At 44.0% G+C, this 19,779-nt stretch overlaps 1 protein-coding gene across 2 annotated transcripts in view; it reads left to right on the forward strand.

The window, feature by feature from the left end:
* LOC134360064 (phosphatidylinositol 4-kinase alpha) overlaps positions 1-19,779 on the forward strand; it is a 267,869-nt gene that overhangs the window by 175,826 nt on the left and 72,264 nt on the right. For both annotated transcript variants that reach the window (XM_063074140.1, XM_063074141.1), the window contains 3 exons: positions 8,869-9,027; positions 9,451-9,530; positions 15,171-15,364. In XM_063074140.1, the coding sequence (XP_062930210.1) occupies positions 8,869-9,027; positions 9,451-9,530; positions 15,171-15,364 (433 nt within the window). The remainder of the gene's footprint in view (positions 1-8,868; positions 9,028-9,450; positions 9,531-15,170; positions 15,365-19,779) is intronic.

Raw genomic sequence — 19,779 nt, forward strand, 5'->3', positions numbered from 1 at the left:
GGAGGTGGAAACGATAGGGTCTTTTAAGAGACTCCTGGATGGCTACATGGAACTTAGAAAAATAGAGGGCTATAGGTAAAGCCGAGGTAGTTCTAAGGTAGGGACACGTTCAGTACAGCTTTGTGGGCCGAAGGGCCTGTATTGTGCTGTAGATTTTCTATGTTTCTATAGGGGCTTGGTGGGAAGATGGATCAGTCATGATGAAATGGAGGTGCAGACTTGATGGGCTAAATGTCCTAATTGTACTTCTTGTATCTTATGGTCTTAACATCTTTTGCTTTGTGGATCCAGAACTGGCTTGCCCACAGAAGGCAAAGGGTGGTTGTAGGTGGTTTGTATTCTGCATGGAGGTCGGTGACCAGTGGTGTTCCGCAGGGATCTGTTATGGAACCCCTACTTCGTGATTTTTATAAATGACCTGGATGAAGAAGTAGAAGGGTGAGTTAATAAGTTTGCTGATGACACAAAAGTTGGGGGTGTTGTGGATAGTCTGGAGGGTTGTCAGAAGTCACAGCAGGGTATTGATAGGATGTAGAACTGGGCTGAGAAGTGGCAGATGAAGTTCAACCCAGATAAGTGTGGTGATTCATTTTGGTAGGTCAAATTCAAAGACAGAGTATAGTATTAATGGTAAGATTCTTGGCAGTGTGGAGGCTCAGCGAGATCTTGGGGTCCATGTCCCATGTCCATAGGACACTCAAAGCTGCTGTGCCGGTTGACAGTCTTGTTAAGAAGTTGTATGGTGTGATGGCCTTCATCAGCCGTGGGATTGAGTTGAAGAACTATGAGGTAATGTTACAGCTGTCTAAGACCTTGGTCAGACCCCACTTGGAGTACTGTGTTCAGTTCTAGTCACCTCACTACAGGAAGGATGTGGATACTATAGAGAGAGCGCAGAGGAGATTTACAAGGATGTTGCCTGGAGTGGTGAACTAGCCTTACGAGAATAGGTTGACTGAACTTGGCCTTTTCCCCTTGGAGTGACGTAGGATGAGAGGTGACCTGATAGAGGTGTATAAGATGATGAGAGCCATTGATTGTGTGGATAGTCAAGAGGCTTTATCCCAGGGCTGAAATGGCTAACACAAAAGGGCACAGTTTTAAGGTGCTTGGAAGTAGATACAGAGGAGATGTCAGGGTAAGTTTTTTACGCAGAGAGTGGCGGGTACGTGGAATGCACTGCTGGTGACAGTGGTGAAGGCAGGTATGACAGGGTCTTTTAAGAGACTCTTAGATAGGTACGTAGAGCTTAGGAAAATAGAGGGCTATGGTAGGGAAATTCTAGGTAGTTTCTAGAGTAGGTTACATGGTCGGCACAATATTGTGGGTTGAGGGGCCTGTAATGTGCTGTAGATTTCTATGTTCTATGTTCTTTGCAACGCACCTTGAGCTGGGATATGCTTTCAGAATGAATACAAGGAAGAAGACCCTGTGACCTATCGTATACACCACTGGAGTTTGTCATCCACCACTAATGGCTTTAAACTGCTGACTCTGAATTTCCTTGGCAGGTTTTTGGCACTGATGATCCAAGCATATTTAATCCTCTCTCACTGGAGAAACCTGGGGCTTTTCAGTATTTCGGTGATTTGACCATCAGGATTTGTGGGATATTTTTGTGTTTTTTTTTCTGTATTTCCACTGTATCCTTTGTGGTGCCTTTGTGTCGTGCTGATCAAGAAATAGTACAAAACCCAGATTAAATCAGATTACAAAACTGTTCATCTCCAGAGCAACACACACAAAGTGCCAGCGAAACTCAGCAGATCAGGCAATGATTAAACAGTCAATGTTTCAGACCAACGCCCTCCGAGATTCTTTTACAGATAGCCATGAAACCAGAAAAAAAGAGCATCAACCCCTAAACCGCTCTCCTGCATAAAACGCAACAAGAACATCGACTTCTGGAACCTCTCCCCCGCACAAAACACAACAAGAACATCAATCCCCCCAAACTCCCACCCCCGCACAAAACACAACAAGAACATCCATCCCCCCAAACTCCCTCCCCCGCACAAAACACAACAAGAACATCAATCCCCCCAAACTCCCACCCCCGCACAAAACAGAACAAGAACATCAATCCCCCCAAACTCCCTCCCCGGCACAAAACACAACAAGAACATCAATCCCCCCCAAACTCCCTCCCCCGCACAAAACACAACAAGAACATCAATCCCCCCAAACTCCCTCCCCCGCACAAAACACAACAAGAACATCAATCCCCCCAAACTCCCACCCCCGCACAAAACAGAACAAGAACATCAATCCCCCCAAACTCCCTCCCCGGCACAAAACACAACAAGAACATCAATCCCCCCCAAACTCCCTCCCCCGCACAAAACACAACAAGAACATCAATCCCCCCAAACTCCCTCCCCCGCACAAAACACAACAAGAACATCAATCCCCCCAAACTCCCTCCCCCGCACAAAACACAAGAACATCCATCCCCCCAAACTCCCTCCCCCGCACAAAACACAACAAGAACATCAATCCCCCCCAAACTCCCACCCCCGCACAAAACACAACAAGAACATCAATCCCCCCAAACTCCCTCCCCCGCACAAAACGCAACAAGAACATCAATCCCCCCAAACTCCGTCCCCCGCACAAAACACAAGAACATCAATCCCCCCAAACTCCCTCCCCCGCACAAAACACAACAAGAACATCAATCCCCCCAAACTCCCTCCCCCGCACAAAACACAAGAACATCCATCCCCCCAAACTCCCTCCCCCGCACAAAACACAACAAGAACATCAATCCCCCCAAACTCCCTCCCCCGCACAAAACACAACAAGAACATCCATCCCCCCAAACTCCCACCCCCGCACAAAACGCAACAAGAACATCAATCCCCCCAAACTCCCTCCCCCGCACAAAACACAACAAGAACATCCATCCCCCCAAACTCCCACCCCCGCACAAAACGCAACAAGAACATCAATCCCCCCAAACTCCCTCCCCCGCACAAAACACAACAAGAACATCAATCCCCCCAAACTCCCTCCCCCGCACAAAACACAACAAGAACATCAATCCCCCCAAACTCCCTCCCCCGCACAAAACACAACAAGAACATCAATCCCCCCAAACTCCCTCCCCCGCACAAAACACAACAAGAACATCCATCCCCCCAAACTCCCACCCCCACACAAAACACAACAAGAACATCCATCCCCCCAAACTCCCACCCCCGCACAAAACACAACAAGAACATCAATCCCCCCAAACTCCCTCCCCCGCACAAAACACAACAAGAACATCAATCCCCCCAAACTCCCTGCCCCGCACAAAACACAACAAGAACATCCATCCCCCCAAACTCCCTCCCCCGCACAAAACACAAAAAGAACATCAATCCCCCCAAACTCCCTCCCCCGCACAAAACACAACAAGAACATCAATCCCCCCCAAACTCCCACCCCCGCACAAAACACAACAAGAACATCGATCCCCCCAAACTCCCTCCCCCGCACAAAACACAACAAGAACATCAATCCCCCCAAACTCCCTCCCCCACACAAAACACAACAAGAACATCAATCCCCCCAAACTCCCTCCCCTGCACAAAACACAACAAGAACATCAATCCCCCCCCAAACTCTCTCCCCCGCACAAAACACAACAAGAACATACGTCCCCCCCAAACTCCCACCCCCGCACAAAACACAACAAGAACATCAATCCCCCCCAAACTCCCACCCCCGCACAAAACACAACAAGAACATCAATCCCCCCCAAACTCCCACCCCCGCACAAAACACAACAAGAACATCAATCCCCCCAAACTCCCTCCCCCGCACAAAACGCAACAAGAACATCAATCCCCCCAAACTCCCTCCCCCGCACAAAACAGAACAAGAACATCAATCCCCCCCAAACTCTCTCCCCCGCACAAAACACAACAAGAACATCAATCCCCCCAAACTCCCTCCCCCGCACAAAACACAACAAGAACATCCATCCCCCCAAACTCCCACCCCCGCACAAAACGCAACAAGAACATCAATCCCCCCAAACTCCCTCCCCCGCACAAAACACAACAAGAACATCAATCCCCCCAAACTCCCTCCCCCGCACAAAACACAACAAGAACATCAATCCCCCCAAACTCCCTCCCCCGCACAAAACACAACAAGAACATCAATCCCCCCAAACTCCCTCCCCCGCACAAAACACAACAAGAACATCCATCCCCCCAAACTCCCTCCCCCGCACAAAACACAACAAGAACATCAATCCCCCCCAAACTCCCACCCCCGCACAAAACACAAGAACATCGATCCCCCCAAACTCCCTCCCCCGCACAAAACACAACAAGAACATCAATCCCCCCCAAACTCCCTCCCCCGCACAAAACACAACAAGAACATCAATCCCCCCCAAACTCCCACCCCCGCACAAAACACAACAAGAACATCCATCCCCCCAAACTCCCACCCCCACACAAAACACAAGAACATCAATCCCCCCAAACTCCCTCCCCCGCACAAAACACAACAAGAACATCAATCCCCCCCCAAACTCTCTCCCCCGCACAAAACACAACAAGAACATCCGTCCCCCCCAAACTCCCACCCCCGCACAAAACACAACAAGAACATCAATCCCCCCAAACTCCCTCCCCCGCACAAAACACAACAAGAACAACATCAATCCCCCCCAAACTCCCTCCCCCACACAAAACACAACAAGGACATCAATCCCCCCCCAAACTCTCTCCCCCGCACAAAACGCAACAAGAACATCGAATTCCGGAACCCCTCCCCCGCACAAAATGCAACAAGAATATTGACCCCCCCCCCCAAACCCCCCCGGAACAAAAATGCAGATAAAAATGAAACAAGAACATTGAACCCCCCCAAACCCCCTTTCCTCACACGAACTGCAACAAAAACAGCGACCTGCAGAACCCCTCCCCCAGCACAAAATGCCTCAAGAACATCGACCTCCAAATGCCCCTGTCCTCACACAAAAAAAATACCTGAAAAAGAATGTGCAAAAACAGAATATAAAAAAACTATGAGACTGAAAAAAGTCCATAGTTCAAAACCATATCCATATGATGCCTGTAATAAATGCTCTTAGCAAGGTTGGGCAACAATGCACTTGCTTTCTTCATTGGTGCTTCACACTTTTGTAACCTCTTGAGTTTTTTGACCTTCAGTTTGTTTAACACCAAAGAATACTTATGTCTTTGTTTTTTCCTCTGGCAGAACTTGAGTGTTGCCATTTCATTTATTTTACCTCCATGGTATTGCTTTTCCAGTTGAGAGAATAGTTCCAGTTTCCTGTTGGCTCTCTCAACAGAATCAGCTCTTTCTCCTTCTTCCCAGTCGTTAGCTTTGTCCAATTTGAAGATTTTTTGGGTAAATAGATTCCACAGAGTTAAAGACAGATATTTAACCATCATAAACATGTCATTAATATCACTAAACTCAAGTTTTCAAATATTGCAATTGCATACAAATCATAGAATTCAAAACAGCCATTCTAAACCCAGAACACAGAGAGGAAAATCTACAGTATTGTGCAAAAATCTTAAGCACATATAGCTAAGGTGCCTAAGACTATTGCACAGTACTGCAGTAATTTTATGTATTGCACTGTACTGCTGCCACACAACAAAACTAATTTCATGACATGAGTGAGCGATGATCAACCTGATTCTGATGTGGGTCTCTAATGTGGACTGAGAGTGGGAAGGGGTCAGGGAGAGGGGAATCACGGTTGGGAAAAGGGGAAGGGAGATGGGAGGGAGCAGGAAGCACCAGAGAGACATTTGTAATGATCATAAACCAATTGTTTGGAATCAAATGGCCTTGCCTGGTGTCTCAGGGCTGGGGGTGTCTGCAGCCGTGCCACCTCCCTGCCCTGGTACTCCTCCTCTGCACCTGTCCCACACCCCTCACACAGCACTCCACTATCACGATTCGCAACATCCTTCGCTCCTGCCAGATTTACAATCTCCGCATTGACAAGCACACTGCTGTGCAAATGTCTTAGGTACCCTAGCTATATTTCTGTGCCTAAGACTTTTTGCACAGGACCATAGTCCATTATAGTCCAATTTGTAATGATCTTCTGAATTTAAGTGTATTTGAAAACTGGGGTCTACAGCATTAATAACCTAAGGCAATGAGATAAATTATAAACCCTCATTTATCTATCTTCTCTGAGAAGCAGAGCTAAAATTGAGAATGAATAATTTGCAGATAAATTTTCATAAGCAAAAAAATGGTGGAGGAACTCAGCAGGTCAGGCAGCATCTACGAAGAGGAAAAAACAATTGATATTTCAGGCGAAAGGATCTCCACCCAAAATGTCAACCATTTATTCCTCTCCATAGATGCTGCCTGACCTGCTGAATTCCAAGATTCACCAGGAAGGTTGACCTGCCAGCATCTCAATTCATTCCCCTCCCTCTACCCACCTACCTTCCCCCTCACCTGGCTTCACCTATCAAATTGTAACCATGCTACAATTTATCACTCTACAAACCCTGGAATAAGTTTTTATATACATATTTTACCAGTGTTAGAGAAATAATGATTTCTCTAACTTCTAGTAATCTCTCTCCCCTCCCTGCTTTCCTCATTCTGGTTACTCCTTCTTATCGCCTCACCTGCCCATCACCTGTCTCTGGCTCCCCTCCTCCTTCCCATGGTCCACTTTTGTCTCTTATTAGATTCCTCCTTCCTCCGCCATTTGCCTCTTCCACAATTCACCTGCCAGTTCCTTACTGCATCCCCCTTACACCTACCCACTTTCCCCCTCACCTGCACTCATGTTCCTTACTGCATTCCCCTTCCACCTACCCACCTTCCCTCTCACCTGGGCTCACCTATCACCTACCAGTTCTTCCCCCCACCACCTTATTCTGGCTTCTTCACCCTTCCTTTCCAGTCTCGGTGAAGGGTCTCAAGGGTCTCATCGATTGCTTATTCCTTTCTATAGATACTGCCTGACCTGCTGAGTTCCTCCAGTATTTTGTACTGTTACTCTGGATTTCCAGCATCTATAGAATCTCTTGTGTTTGTTCAAGATAGTATGCGTGTAATGCCCATATTGGTCAGTGCAATGTTTCTGCTATGTAGGTCTACGTTAGTGCAGTGCCTCAGGATATATTCCCAACAAATCCCAATGTTTTCCAAAAGAAAAACAAGTTAATCTGTTCAAGTCCGCTCTGCTTCATGCACCCTTCAATTTCATCAGCTTCACCTCCAATTTCCACCTTGCCCTTAAATTCATTTGGTCTATTTTTGACACTTCCTTCCCTTTTCTTGATCTGTCTGTCTCCACCTCTGAAAACAAACTGTCAACCGACATCTTTTATAAACCTGCCATTTCCCACGATTATCTTGACTACTCATCCTGCCTCCTGTAGAAATGTTATTCCCTTTCCTCAGTCCTTTGTCTCCTACGCATCTGTTCCCAAGACGCAGCTTTCCTTTCCAGGACATCAGGTATCCTCCTCCTTCAATGAACAGTTCTCTTTCCTCCACCATTGATGCTGCTGTCACCTGCATCTCCTCCATTTCCTGAACATCCACGCTTACCCCATCTTCCTGCTGCCTTAACAGTGATATTCCTGCTTCTCCATGAGCCTCTGCATCTAACATGTCATCCTGCACAACTTCCTCTATCTCCAAGGGGATCTTACCTCCATACATATATTTATCTTCCCCCCCACCACCACTTTCCACAGGGATCGCTCCCTCTGTGATTCCCATGTCCATTTATCCTCGCCACTAGTTCAAAGTTCAAAGTAAAATTTACATACATGTCACCACATACAACCCTGCAATTCTTTTTCTGTGGGCATACTTAGCAAATCTATAAATAGTAGCTGTAAAAGGATCACTAATCTCCCTCCTGGCACTTATCCCTGCGTGGCTGAAGTACTATGCCTGCCCATTCACCTCCTCCCTCATTTCCATTCATGGCCCTAAACAGTCCTTCCAGGTGAGGCAAAACTTCACCTGCGAGTCTGCAGGGGTTGTCTATTGTGTCTGGTGCTCCCGATGCAGCCTCCTCAACATTGGTGAGACCCGTCGTGAATTGGAGGCCTGCTTTGTTGAGCACCTCCACTCCATATACCAAAAGCAGAACTTCCCGGAGACCAAACATTTCAATTCTGATTCCTATTCCCCTTTCTGGCGTCTTCTTGTGCCACAATGAGGCACAACACCTTGTATTCTGTTTAGGTAGCCTCTAACCTGATGGCATGAATATTGAACTCCTTCCAGTAAAAGAATGTTCCTTCCCCACCCCCCGTCTTCTTCTATTCTCTACTCTGGCCTCTTACCTCTTCACACCTGCCTATCACCTCCACCTGGGTCCCCTCTTCTTTCCATTTCTGCTATGGTCCACTCTCCTCTCTTGTCGGATTCCTTCCTCTCCAGTCCTTGATCTTTCCCACCCATCTGGGTTCACCTATCATCTTCTAGCTTGTCCTCCTTCCCCTCTCCCTATCTTTTTATTCTGGTGTCTTCCCCCTTCCTTTCCAGTCCCGATGAAGAGTCTCGGCCTGAAACATTGACTGTTTCTTCATTTCCACAGATGCTGCCTGACCTGCTGAGTTCCTCCAGAATTTTGTTTGTGTTGCTTTGGATTTCCAGTATCTGCAGAATTTCTCATGTTTAATCTTTTACTTTGCTGTACATGTAATTCTACAACTATAACAAAGTCACGGGCTCAATTTGCTGTTTAACAGCTGGTACTCAAATGCCATAATCGTAAAACTTTGCTTGTGTTCTCTTGTCTGTAATTTGGTTTGGAAAAAAATAGATATTGAAGTTTTATAGTGGTGCAAAGAAAAGTACTGTCCATAAACTTTACACATGGAAAATATTCTTCAGACAACCAGGATCCCTCTGTGAATAGCCTGTCTGTTATAATTGTGGCTGATTCGCGGAATAATCTTGACGTTGCCGTTGGAACACGGCAGCAGTCTGCGCAAGGCTGGATCAATACCTACCCACTGTCCAGTGGAATGTCAACCATCTCCAAAAAATCAGGTGATGTCTACATCGGAAACCCTTCTGAGCTATCTATTCAAATTGCATTTCACCTGGCTTTCTTGCGAAGCATGATTTGGGCTTGTGTGGTGTGTCATGTTGCTTAACGCCTGCAGTGTAATTATCCTAAAGCTGTCCATTTTGAATTCTAATCATGTAACAGATGTGATTACCCCTTGCACTCTCCTGCATGTATACAGACCAATTAAATATATTTCTTTGTTTGATTTAACATTTGCTTTTATTGCAAAGGTGACTGGAATTGTCTTATTTTTAAAATAAATTTAGTATCGACATAAGGTTATACAACATCTTAAATATAATGTGTTCGATGTAGGATATGCTCCAGGAAGACTAGTGCAAAATATTCTTCGGTTCCTTTGTGTAACCTAATATTAAAATTTTCCATTATTTCCTGACCAGGCATGTCAAAGAAGACCAACCGAGGTACTCAGCTACATAAATACTACATGAAACGACGCACACTTCTCTTGTCTTTGTTGGTGAGTGGTTAAGCAAAGTAATGTGCAGAAACTGTACTGTACTCATTCCATTTCCTTAAGTTCAAAGTAAATTTACATGGAACGTGGAATGTTACAGTCCCTTTGGCCCACGATGCTGTGCTGACCTACTCTAAGATCTAGCACTTTCCTCCTACGTTACTTACTGCCTGCCGGTGTTTTGGGCAGCAGTGAAGGTCCTTTATCTCTGTTTGTCCTGAGCTATTGAGATGTAGAAGGATGGTTCATTGTTGTTTCCATAACAGCTTTGTTTGACCAGTAGGGTTGTTAGCCCTGAGGTGAATCCCCGAACCTGGAGGACCGGTGGAACACGTTTAGTCTGGCCTCTACCCTATGACTTGTTTGCATGGGTGACCCTATCAAGAGTCAAAGCATGCAGTAAAGCCCTGACTCCAGCCAGCATAGCTCTCCGGGTCATTGGGGCACACAAGCCTCCAAACCCAATGGCAAAGTTGTGTACCTCTTGGAGGTTCCCTCCTACATAGCCCTCCATTTTTCTGTCATCCATGTGCCAATCTTAAGAGTTTATTAAATGACTCTAATGTATCTGTTTACTTACTTTTATTGTTTGCATGATTTGCTTTTATTTCTCTCTGCACTTAGGGTGTTTGACAGTTTTTTTTTAATAGGTTCTTTTGGGTTTCTTTGTTTTGTGGCTGCCCATAAGGAGAAGAATCTCAAGATTGTATATAGTACACTGTATATACTTCGATAATAAATGTACTCTGAGCTTTGCCTCCACCACCACCCCTGGCGGGGCGGGGGTGGGGAACACACCCACCACTCTCTGCGTAAAGAACTTGCCTTTCTCCTGGGAAATGGATAATGCAAGGGAGCATAATTTTTTACCATATACTACCTTGAGATTCCTTTTCTTGCAGACATTTACAGGGAAAAAGAAATAACTGAAATTGAATTTTATGAAAAAATATAATTGAACAAGGACTGATAAAAGCCAATGTGCAAAAGGAGACAATTTGTCCAAATTTTTTAAAAATATGTAATACTGAAAACACAAGTTGTAAAGAGTCTTTGCAAGTGTGTCTAGGGTGTAGAATCAGTTCAGAGTAGTGGTTACTGAAGTAATCCACGCCATTTCAGGAGCCTGATGGCTGTTCCTGAACCTGGTAATGTGGGACCTCCTGCCTGAGAGTAGTGAGAAAAGAGTATGGCCTGGATGGTGAGGGTCTTTCATTATACTGAAGATGCATTTTTCGTATGACAGCACTTCATCTAAATGTGTTCAGTGGTGGAGAGGGCTTTGCCAATGATGAACTGTCTGTATCCTCTAATTTCGGTAGCCTTTTCTATCCTGGGCTTTGGTGTTTCTATAGCAGGTCATGATGCAACGAGTTAGGATACTTTCCACTGTCCATCCATAGAAGTTTGTTGAATCTATGTAAATTTCTAAGAGAGTAGTTATGCCATGACCTTTAATGGCTGAATTTCCATACAGCACCGATACGTATGGCACAAGCTCTAAGCCTAGTTTTCAATTTCAGTCAATGATGCATTTTTGTAATTGCAATGTCTAAATTTTTTACCCTCCAGTTGTCTGCTTTTATAAGCTAATTATGGATAAATAAGTGTCAGAGAATTTTTAAAATAAAGCTCAATACCTGATTTCAAGTGGCAACTTTTTTATTTTAGCATGATATCATAGAGAGTCTACATGTGTGGAACTGTGAGTTACAAAGAAATCAGCTTGTGTTTATATCTTATAGCAGACAAGTGTGCAAAACCAGCCAAAGAGTTGATACTTCATCATGTTTTTCCTCATGATTTGTGGCTCATCCGTCTGCTCTTATCTTGTTTGTGCAGTTGTGTTATTGTTCTCAGGAGTAGGTGTGGCCAGCACAATGATCTTAGTTATGTAGACTTGTAAGTTAATTGGGAAAACACAGGATGTCCAGAAGGTCACAAAACTTTAGGAACATCAAGCTCTTTTAAACCTATATTTGAAATTTTCTTCCACAGTAAGGCTATTGGCTAATTTTAGTTCACTCATACAGAATAATTCTAAAATGCCCTCTTTAGCTTATTCAAACCATTGAATTTTTATATTTGCTACTCTCTTCAGGAATCTGCTTAATATGTTGGTTGGTCTCTGCTCTCTGAGCAATCCTAAATCTTCCAACCTGTTTCCTCTTGTCCTAGGAGGCAACTTAAAGTAATTTTCTACAACTAGCTTTTCTCTGTCAATGTTAGAGTCATTGAAAAGTATACTGCAGAAACAGACCCTTTGGCCCATCTAGTCCTTGCTGAACCATTTAAACTGCCTACTTCCATCAACCTGCACCAGGACCATAGCCATTCATACCCCTAACATTCCATTGTGTGTTTCTGTCTCCTGGCAGTGCTTCCTTTGTTTTTCTTTCCTGTTTCACTTAAAGATAATGTAAATGAAAAATGAGGCAGTGAGAGAAGTGATTATGCCTCAGTAGTGTAGCAGTTAGCGCAACGTTCTGACAGCTTGTGGCTTCAGAGTTCAATTCCGGTGACATCTGTAAAGAGTTTGTACATTCTCCCAGTGACTGTGTGGGTTTCCTCTTGGTGTTCAGGTTTCCTCCCACAGTCCACGGCCTACCAGTTAATTTTAAGTTGTCCTGTGATTAGGCTAGGTTTAAATGGGTGGGTGGAGCCCGTGGTATTACAGGGAAGATACTAGCATGGAAAGAGGAGTGGCTGACTGGCAGGATGCAAAGATTGGGAATAAAGGGATCCTTTTCTAATTGGCTGCCTGTGACGAGTGGTCACCACTGGGATCTGTGTTGGGACCGCTTCTTTTTACATTATTTGTCAATGATTTGGATGGCGGAATTAATGGCCTTGTGGCCAAGTTTGTGGTTGATACAAAGATAGGTGCGGCCGCAGATAGTTTTGAGGAAGTAGAGAGGCTACAGAAGGACTTTGACAGATTAGAGGAATAGGTAAAGAAGTAGCAAATGTAATAAGAGTGTTGGGAAGTGTATGGTCATGCATTTTGATAGAAGAAATAAAAGCATAGCCTACTTTCTAAATGGGGAGAAAATTTAAAACTCTGAGGTGCAAAGGGACTTGGGAGTCATCGTGCAGGATTCCCTGAAGGTTAATTTGCTGGTTGAATTTGTGGTGAGGAAGTTAAATGTGATGTTAGCATTCATTTCAAGAGGACTAAAATATTAAAGCAAAGCTGTAATGTTGAAACTTTATAAAGCACTGGGGAGGACTCACTTGGAGTATTGAGAGCAGTTTTGTGCTGACGTTGGAGGGGGCTTAAAGGAGGTTCACAAATGCTTGATTGAAAAGGATTGAAATGCTTGTCATATGAGGAGCATTTGATGACTCTGGGCTTGTACTCACTGGAATTTTAAAAACTGAAGAGGGGGAGAACTCAAAGAAGCCTATCAAATATTGAATGGCCTAGATAGAGAGAATATGAAGAAGACATTTCCTGTGGTGGTGGAGTCTAGGACCAGAGAGCACAACCTTAGAATAGAGGAGGTCTATTTAAAATGGAAATGAGGAATTTCTTTAGCCAGATGATGGTGAATCTGTAGAATTCATTGCCATAATTGACTGTAGAGGCCAAATTATTAAGTGTATTTAAAGCAAAGCTTCATAGAATTTTGGTAAGTCAAGGCATGAAGGGATATGAGAAGAGAGGAGATTGGGGTTGAGAGGGAAATGGATCAGCAGTAATGAAATGGCAGAGCAGACTCAATGGGCCAAGTGGCCTAATTATACACCAATGTCTTATGGTTGCTGGGCGGCATGGCTCTTTGGGCTGGAAGGGTCTGTTCCGCACTGAATCTTTAAATAAATTAATTAATGCCAGTTGCTTAATACATTGATAAATAACTGAAATAGTACATACAGCATTAATGAACCATGGATCACATACAGTTAATGATGCCTGTTTTAGTTATTAATTTAATTCTGGTGGGTGAACAGAAGATTAAAATCATTCCACACAGAAGTATATTTGTAACCTTCTGTTTACCATGGCTCACTGTAGATTCACTTCCTGTTTAATTGAACTGCTTGTGGGTTCAAATTCAAGTTAAAATTGCAGGCTTGGCTAACACTACAGTGCAAATACCGAGGGAGTGTTGCGCTGACGGGATGATTGTGAATCTTGGATGCAATCGTAAGTGGATGTACAAGTTCCAAAGATGCTCTCTCAGAGAATGGTGTTCTTCTCCATAGTTTAGGAGCATAGTTCAAAAAAGATGACCTGCCAATTATCTTTTGAGGGAGATTGTTCAAATTTAAGAGACTGGAGGAAGAAGACCTGAAAGGTCAAACAAGATTATAAACCGAAAATAATCCAGTCCAAACCATTAAAAGCTTTAAAAACAAGTAAGAGAACTTTAAAATCAGTTCTGAAAGATAGAGGGAGCCAATGCTGACTGTCTAGGACAGGAGTGATATGTTCCTTCATCCTGGTTTTAGTTAAACATCTAGCAGCAGCATTGTGGTTGGGTTTTCATGGCCTGTGGTCATTGAAGAGCCAGACATTGTTGGCAGTTCATGGTACATCTCAGTTATGCCATTTCCTCATCATTAATAAGACCAATCTGGTTCAGTTTAGTATCAGAGAATGTAAACACTATACAACCTGAAATTCGTACTCTTCAGAGAGACATGCACAAAACAAGAACCCCAAGAAAATTAATGATAGTGACATCAGAACCCTAAAGTCCCCCCCATGCACAAACAGCAGCAGAAACATCGACCCTCCCTCCACTTCCACCACCCCCCACCATGAAAGCAACAGTAAATGCCCCCAAAGAGACCTTGATCTAAAGCCCATCAACAACTGCAGTCCATAACCCAGCACTTCAGTATCTCAGACAGGCTTTTTCTCACCAGCGACAGAAAGAGAGGTCACTCTTATAACAAGAGTGAAGACCAGCAACTCGTTGTTCTGATGTTACAGTCTTCCACGTCGCTTCTCCAATCTGATGTAAAGAATTTTCTGGATGGAAAGATGTAAAGAGTTTAAATTGTAGGAAGTAATTAGCATTTGATGGCTCTGGTCCTTGCTGTAGTTTAAAAGAATGAGGGGGGTATCAAATATAGAGTGGATGTGGAGGGGGTATTTCCTATAGTGGAGGAGTCAAGGACCAGAGGGCACACTTTCAGAATACAAAGTCATCCCTTTAGAAAAGAGACGAGATGGCTTTTCTTCACCAAGAGGTTGATGAATCTGTGGAATTCATTGCCACAGAGAGGCTGTGGAAGCCAAGACATTGAGTATTTTAAAGTGGAGGTTGATAGGTTCTTCATTAATCAGAGTGTCAAAGGATAAAGAGAGAAGGCAGGAAAATGGGATTGAGAGGGATAATAAATCAGCCATGATGGAATAGCGAAGCAGACTTGATGGGCTGAGTGGCCTAGTTCTACTCCCATGTCTTATTATCAGACACCTAATTACAATATTTTATCAATTGCAGCCTGCTTGTGGTCTCAAGTAGTTTAGTTCCATTTGTTGAGATCCATTTGAAAAGAATTAAGATTGATGTTGCTATCAGCAGCAGACTCTGTCCTCTAGCTGCCAGCCTCAACGCTGAATGAAATCTTAGAAACGGAACAGACTGTAAATATTCAAAAATGATAGCTCTCTGTCTCAATACTTAGGCGAGCGAAATAGAGCGTCTCTCCACATGGTACAATCCCCTCTCAGCCCCTGAGCTGGCAATGGACCAAGCTGGAGAAGCCAGCATAGCGAATTGGCGATCCAAGTACATCAGCCTTAATGAAAAGCAATGGAAGGATAATGTCAATCTGGCCTGGAGCATCTCGCCATACTTGGCCATACAGCTACCTACCAGGTAATTGTGCCAGAGTTAAGTATTAAAGAGATTTGCGTTAGTTTTATTTCTTAAATGTACATGGAAACATTGAGTGATCAAAGCTTTGCAATATCACTTCCCATTGATGGGGAACTGGAACCAGTATTGCTACTGGATCTAAACATTTTTACCTATCACTGTATACCACATCAACTGGTTACAAAGATTCAAAGTACATTTATAGACCGTAGTTTTGATGACTCTTTGGGGCTTCGGTTGATGGGGATGGGGGGGAGGTCGGTGCTGCCATGGTGCGCGGAAAGGTGGGGCAATGCTTTTGGTGCTGCTTGTGTGAGGGGAGGGGGGATAGGGAGTTTGGGGCTTTGATGTTCTATCATTCATTCTACGGGGTCTCTTGTTTTGATGATGTCTGTGAAGAGTACGGATTTCAGGTTGTATACTGTATCCATTCTCTGGTATTAAATGAACCTTTGAACCTTTATCAAAATATGTATACAGAAACAACTCTTGAGATTGGTCCTCCCGCATATTGTAACTGGTTGATGTGATAGCTTCATTAAAACAATAGTTTCTGGGATCCGACTCCATGAGACTGAAAGGCACCTACACCAATTATCTTCTTAGAATTACAAAACTACAGTATTGTGCAGAAGTCTTAGGCACCCTAGCTTTTTATTATTTATTGGGTGCAGCATGGAGCAGGCCCTTCCGCCCCGTCATGCCGCACTGCCACTCATCCCCTGATTTATCCCTGGCCTAATCACAGGACAATTTACAATGACCAATTAACCTACCCAACTGGTACGTCATTGGACTGTGGGAGGAAACCAGAGCACCCAGATGAAACCCAAATGGTCACAGGGAGAACGTATAAACACTTTACAGGCAGCAGCAGGAATTAAACCCAGGTCGCTTGTACTGTGTAGCCCATTTTTATATGGTTTCAGATAGTATAGGCACCACAGAGACCTGATCTCAGCATCATTGAGACTGGAGAGACAGAAGTAAGCAAGACAGCCAAAATCTGCAGTAGAACTGCAGCAAGCTCTCCAAGATGCTTGGAACAGCCTACCAGGCGATTTTCTTATAAAACTGCACGACAGTGTACCGAAGAGAATTGATGCAGTTTTAAAGGCAAACGGTGGTCACACCAAATATTGATTTGATTCATTTTTAACTGTTTGCTGCTCTTTGTAGTAAATTTTTTGATATTTAGAAACTTTTCATTTCGCTTTACAGAATTTTTTTTACATGTGCCTAAGACTTCTGCACAGCATTAGGAAAGAACAGAGCAAGTATTAAAATATTTACATAGGTATGTTGGGTGATGGGGTGAAGATACATCTGTACCAAAGGAGGTATAAGGTGCTCCTTCCCTGTGCTTGACTGCAGGTCACCTTTGGGCAAGTTGTAGCACCTGCTTAGACCCTGATCGGGGCCATGTGAAGCCCTGGGAGCAGATGGTCGTATGAGCAGCCCTGGTTATGCGACCACCGACGCCAGGCAGGCAAACTCTGAAGAGCATTGATAATGGTTGGGGTCTTTAATGATGGATGCCGCGTTTTGAGGCATTGCATTTTGAAGGTGTCCTCGATGCTGGGGAGGCTGGTGCCTAGGATGAAGCAGGCAGTATAAACATGACTGGCTGAAGGGTCTGTTTCTGACTGCAGGATTCCATGACTCTACATCAGAGTTTTGAGTCAGTCAGTGCAAATTATACTTTTGTCTTTGAAATTATTTTCCACGTACTTCCATCATAAGACTTTGCTTTTGCGTGACTGCAGTGCTCAAACAGTGAAGTTATGTTATTGCAGCTCTCTAAAACACTGGTTACTTCACCCTTGGAGTATTGTGTTCAGTTCTAGTCACCTCATTATAGAAAGGATGTGGAGTGTTTAGAGAGCATGTAGAGGAGTTTTACCAGGATTAGAGAGCATGTCTTATGAAGAGAGGTTGACTAAGCTATGGCTTTTTCTTTGGAGTAAAGGAGGATATGAGAAGTAGCTTAATAGAGTTGTACAAGATGATAAGAAGCATAGATACAGTGAACAGCCAATGACTTTTTACAAAGATGGAAATGGCTAATACGAAAGAGCATAATTTTGAGGTGATTGGAAGAAAGCATCAGCAGCAGCCACACCCTGGTACACCACTTTGACAGGCGAGCTAAACCTGGTGAGGGTAGCTGCTGGGCCTCATGTCCCAATGAGATAGGGACATGCCTGTCCCAGCCTGCAAAGTCAGCTCTAGCAAACTGGGCGGATGAGATCTACAGAGAGATCCAATGGCTAGGAAGGTGGCACTGGAACACTGTGGAGGATGAAGGGCTTGACAAGACACAGAAGACGTCATGGTCATCCACTGCAACCAAGGAAGACCCCAGTTTGTGACAGTTGTTCGTACCAATGGACCTGGATTTCTGCGGTCGAGAGAGTGGAACTCCCCGGAGCATTATCTTTTCCACTTTAAAAACTCTCCCGCACAGGTTTCCTGTCATTATTAAACATGACGAAGAACCACCACTGGAGGAAAGTATAAAGGGATATCAGAGGTAGTTATTTTTACACAGAATAATGGGTGTGTGAAATACACTACCAGGATGGTGGTAGAGTTACATACATTAGGCGCATTTAAGAGACATGGATGAAAGTAAATGGACGGCTATGTGGAAAGGAAGCATTAGATTAATCTTGGAGTAGGTTAAAAAGCTGGCACAACATTGCGGGCTGAAAGACCTGTATAATGCTAGTGTTCTACGTCACCTTCTCCTTCAGTGAATGGGTAACTTGACCCAATGGGGACTATTCTAGTCTCTCCACAACGAGGGCTGAGTTCACTGCTCTTTCTTCAGTAATTATGCTGCATTAACATCAGCATTAACAAGAGAAGAATTTGGGTATTGCTCCCGAACTTGCGTGACAATAAACTGCCTTTTACTGTCAAGATTTGTGCTGATGTGGGGTGAGGCAGCAGTGAACTCAGATATGATGTTCCCCGTCCTACCGCTTGCAATCAAGTTGTTGCCAGTGGCCTCTGTCAAGGCTGACATGTGAGACAGTAACTTGAGTGAAATACTATGGGGGACTGACATTGCTTTCAGAATCAGATTCCTTAACACTGACATATGTTGTGAAATCTGCTGTAGCAAGGCCCATAAATTGCAAAAATAAGTAGTGGATTCAAATAAAGAATAGTGAGGTAGTGTTCATGGACTGTTCAGAAATCTGATGGTGCAGAGAAGGAAGCTGTACCTTAGTTATAGAATGTAGGTATTTGGGCTTCTGTTCCTCCTCCCTGATGGCAGTAATGAGAAGAGGGCATCTGCCAGATGGTGAGGGTCCATAGTGAGGATGCCGCCCTCGAGGTGCTGCCTCTTGAAGATGTCCTCAGTAGTGGGATGGGTTGTTTCTTTGATGGAGTTGGTTGAACTTAAAGCCCTTTGCAGCCTCTTACCATCCTGTGCAGTGAAGCCTCCATACAAAGTTATCTTGCAACCAGTGATAAGCTCTCCACTGTACATCTGTAGGCATTTGCATGAATCTTTGATAACATACCAAATCTCCTAACATGTTAGACCCACTGGCAAGCATTGGAGAGGGTTCAGAGGAGATTCATGAGCATGAATCCGGGAATGAAAGGGTTGATGTATGCAGAGCACTTGATGGCTCTGGGTCTGTACTCACTGGAGTGTAGAAGGATGAGGGGGAATCTCATTGAAACCTATTGTATATTGAAAGGCCTAGATAGAATGGATGTGGAGAGGATGTTTCCTATTGTGGGTGAGTCCAGGACCAGAGGGCACAGGATCTGATATCGCTGCCAACTTGAATTCTGAAATTCAGTTGAACCACTTCAGAGAAGAGGGCAGCCATTTTGCTTTGGCAGAATTTTGCAGTCAGACTCATACGCGATCCTATGTAGCCTTTCATTTGTTTACGACATCAAAATTATCGTCTTTTTATCTTACTCAATTGTATATGTCTTCTTGGAGGAGTAGGTCCAGGTAGGAGAAGTACCTATTTTATAATTGGTTTCAATAATGAAAAATGTGAAATGGGGAGAATTATACATTCATATCACAATGTCGTTAAAGAAAGCCAATGCTTTCCAATGCAGGTAAGTAGAAGATTAATTTCTCTGTCCTGAGGGCAAAGGAGAATGATCAAACAAATGTGTGTCTGTCAAAGATGTGTTTTCTTCAGTAAGAGTTAACACTGTTACAAATACTTTATCAGTAAGGAATGTAATATGACTGGGCTGTCAGTGAGATATTGTGGTGCTTCAAGCCATTTTTTAAGTGTAATACAGAAAAGAATCAATTGAATTTGGGGTTGACCTGCAGCTGGAGTATCAAGATGACTGTCCTCCTGTCTATTCCACCTGTGGTTACCACCGCCATGGATTCTGCCTATTTGAAACAGGGGGATATATTG

Source organism: Mobula hypostoma, chromosome 21 (assembly GCF_963921235.1).
Source record: "Mobula hypostoma chromosome 21, sMobHyp1.1, whole genome shotgun sequence".
NCBI classification, from domain to species: Eukaryota; Metazoa; Chordata; class Chondrichthyes; order Myliobatiformes; family Myliobatidae; genus Mobula; species Mobula hypostoma.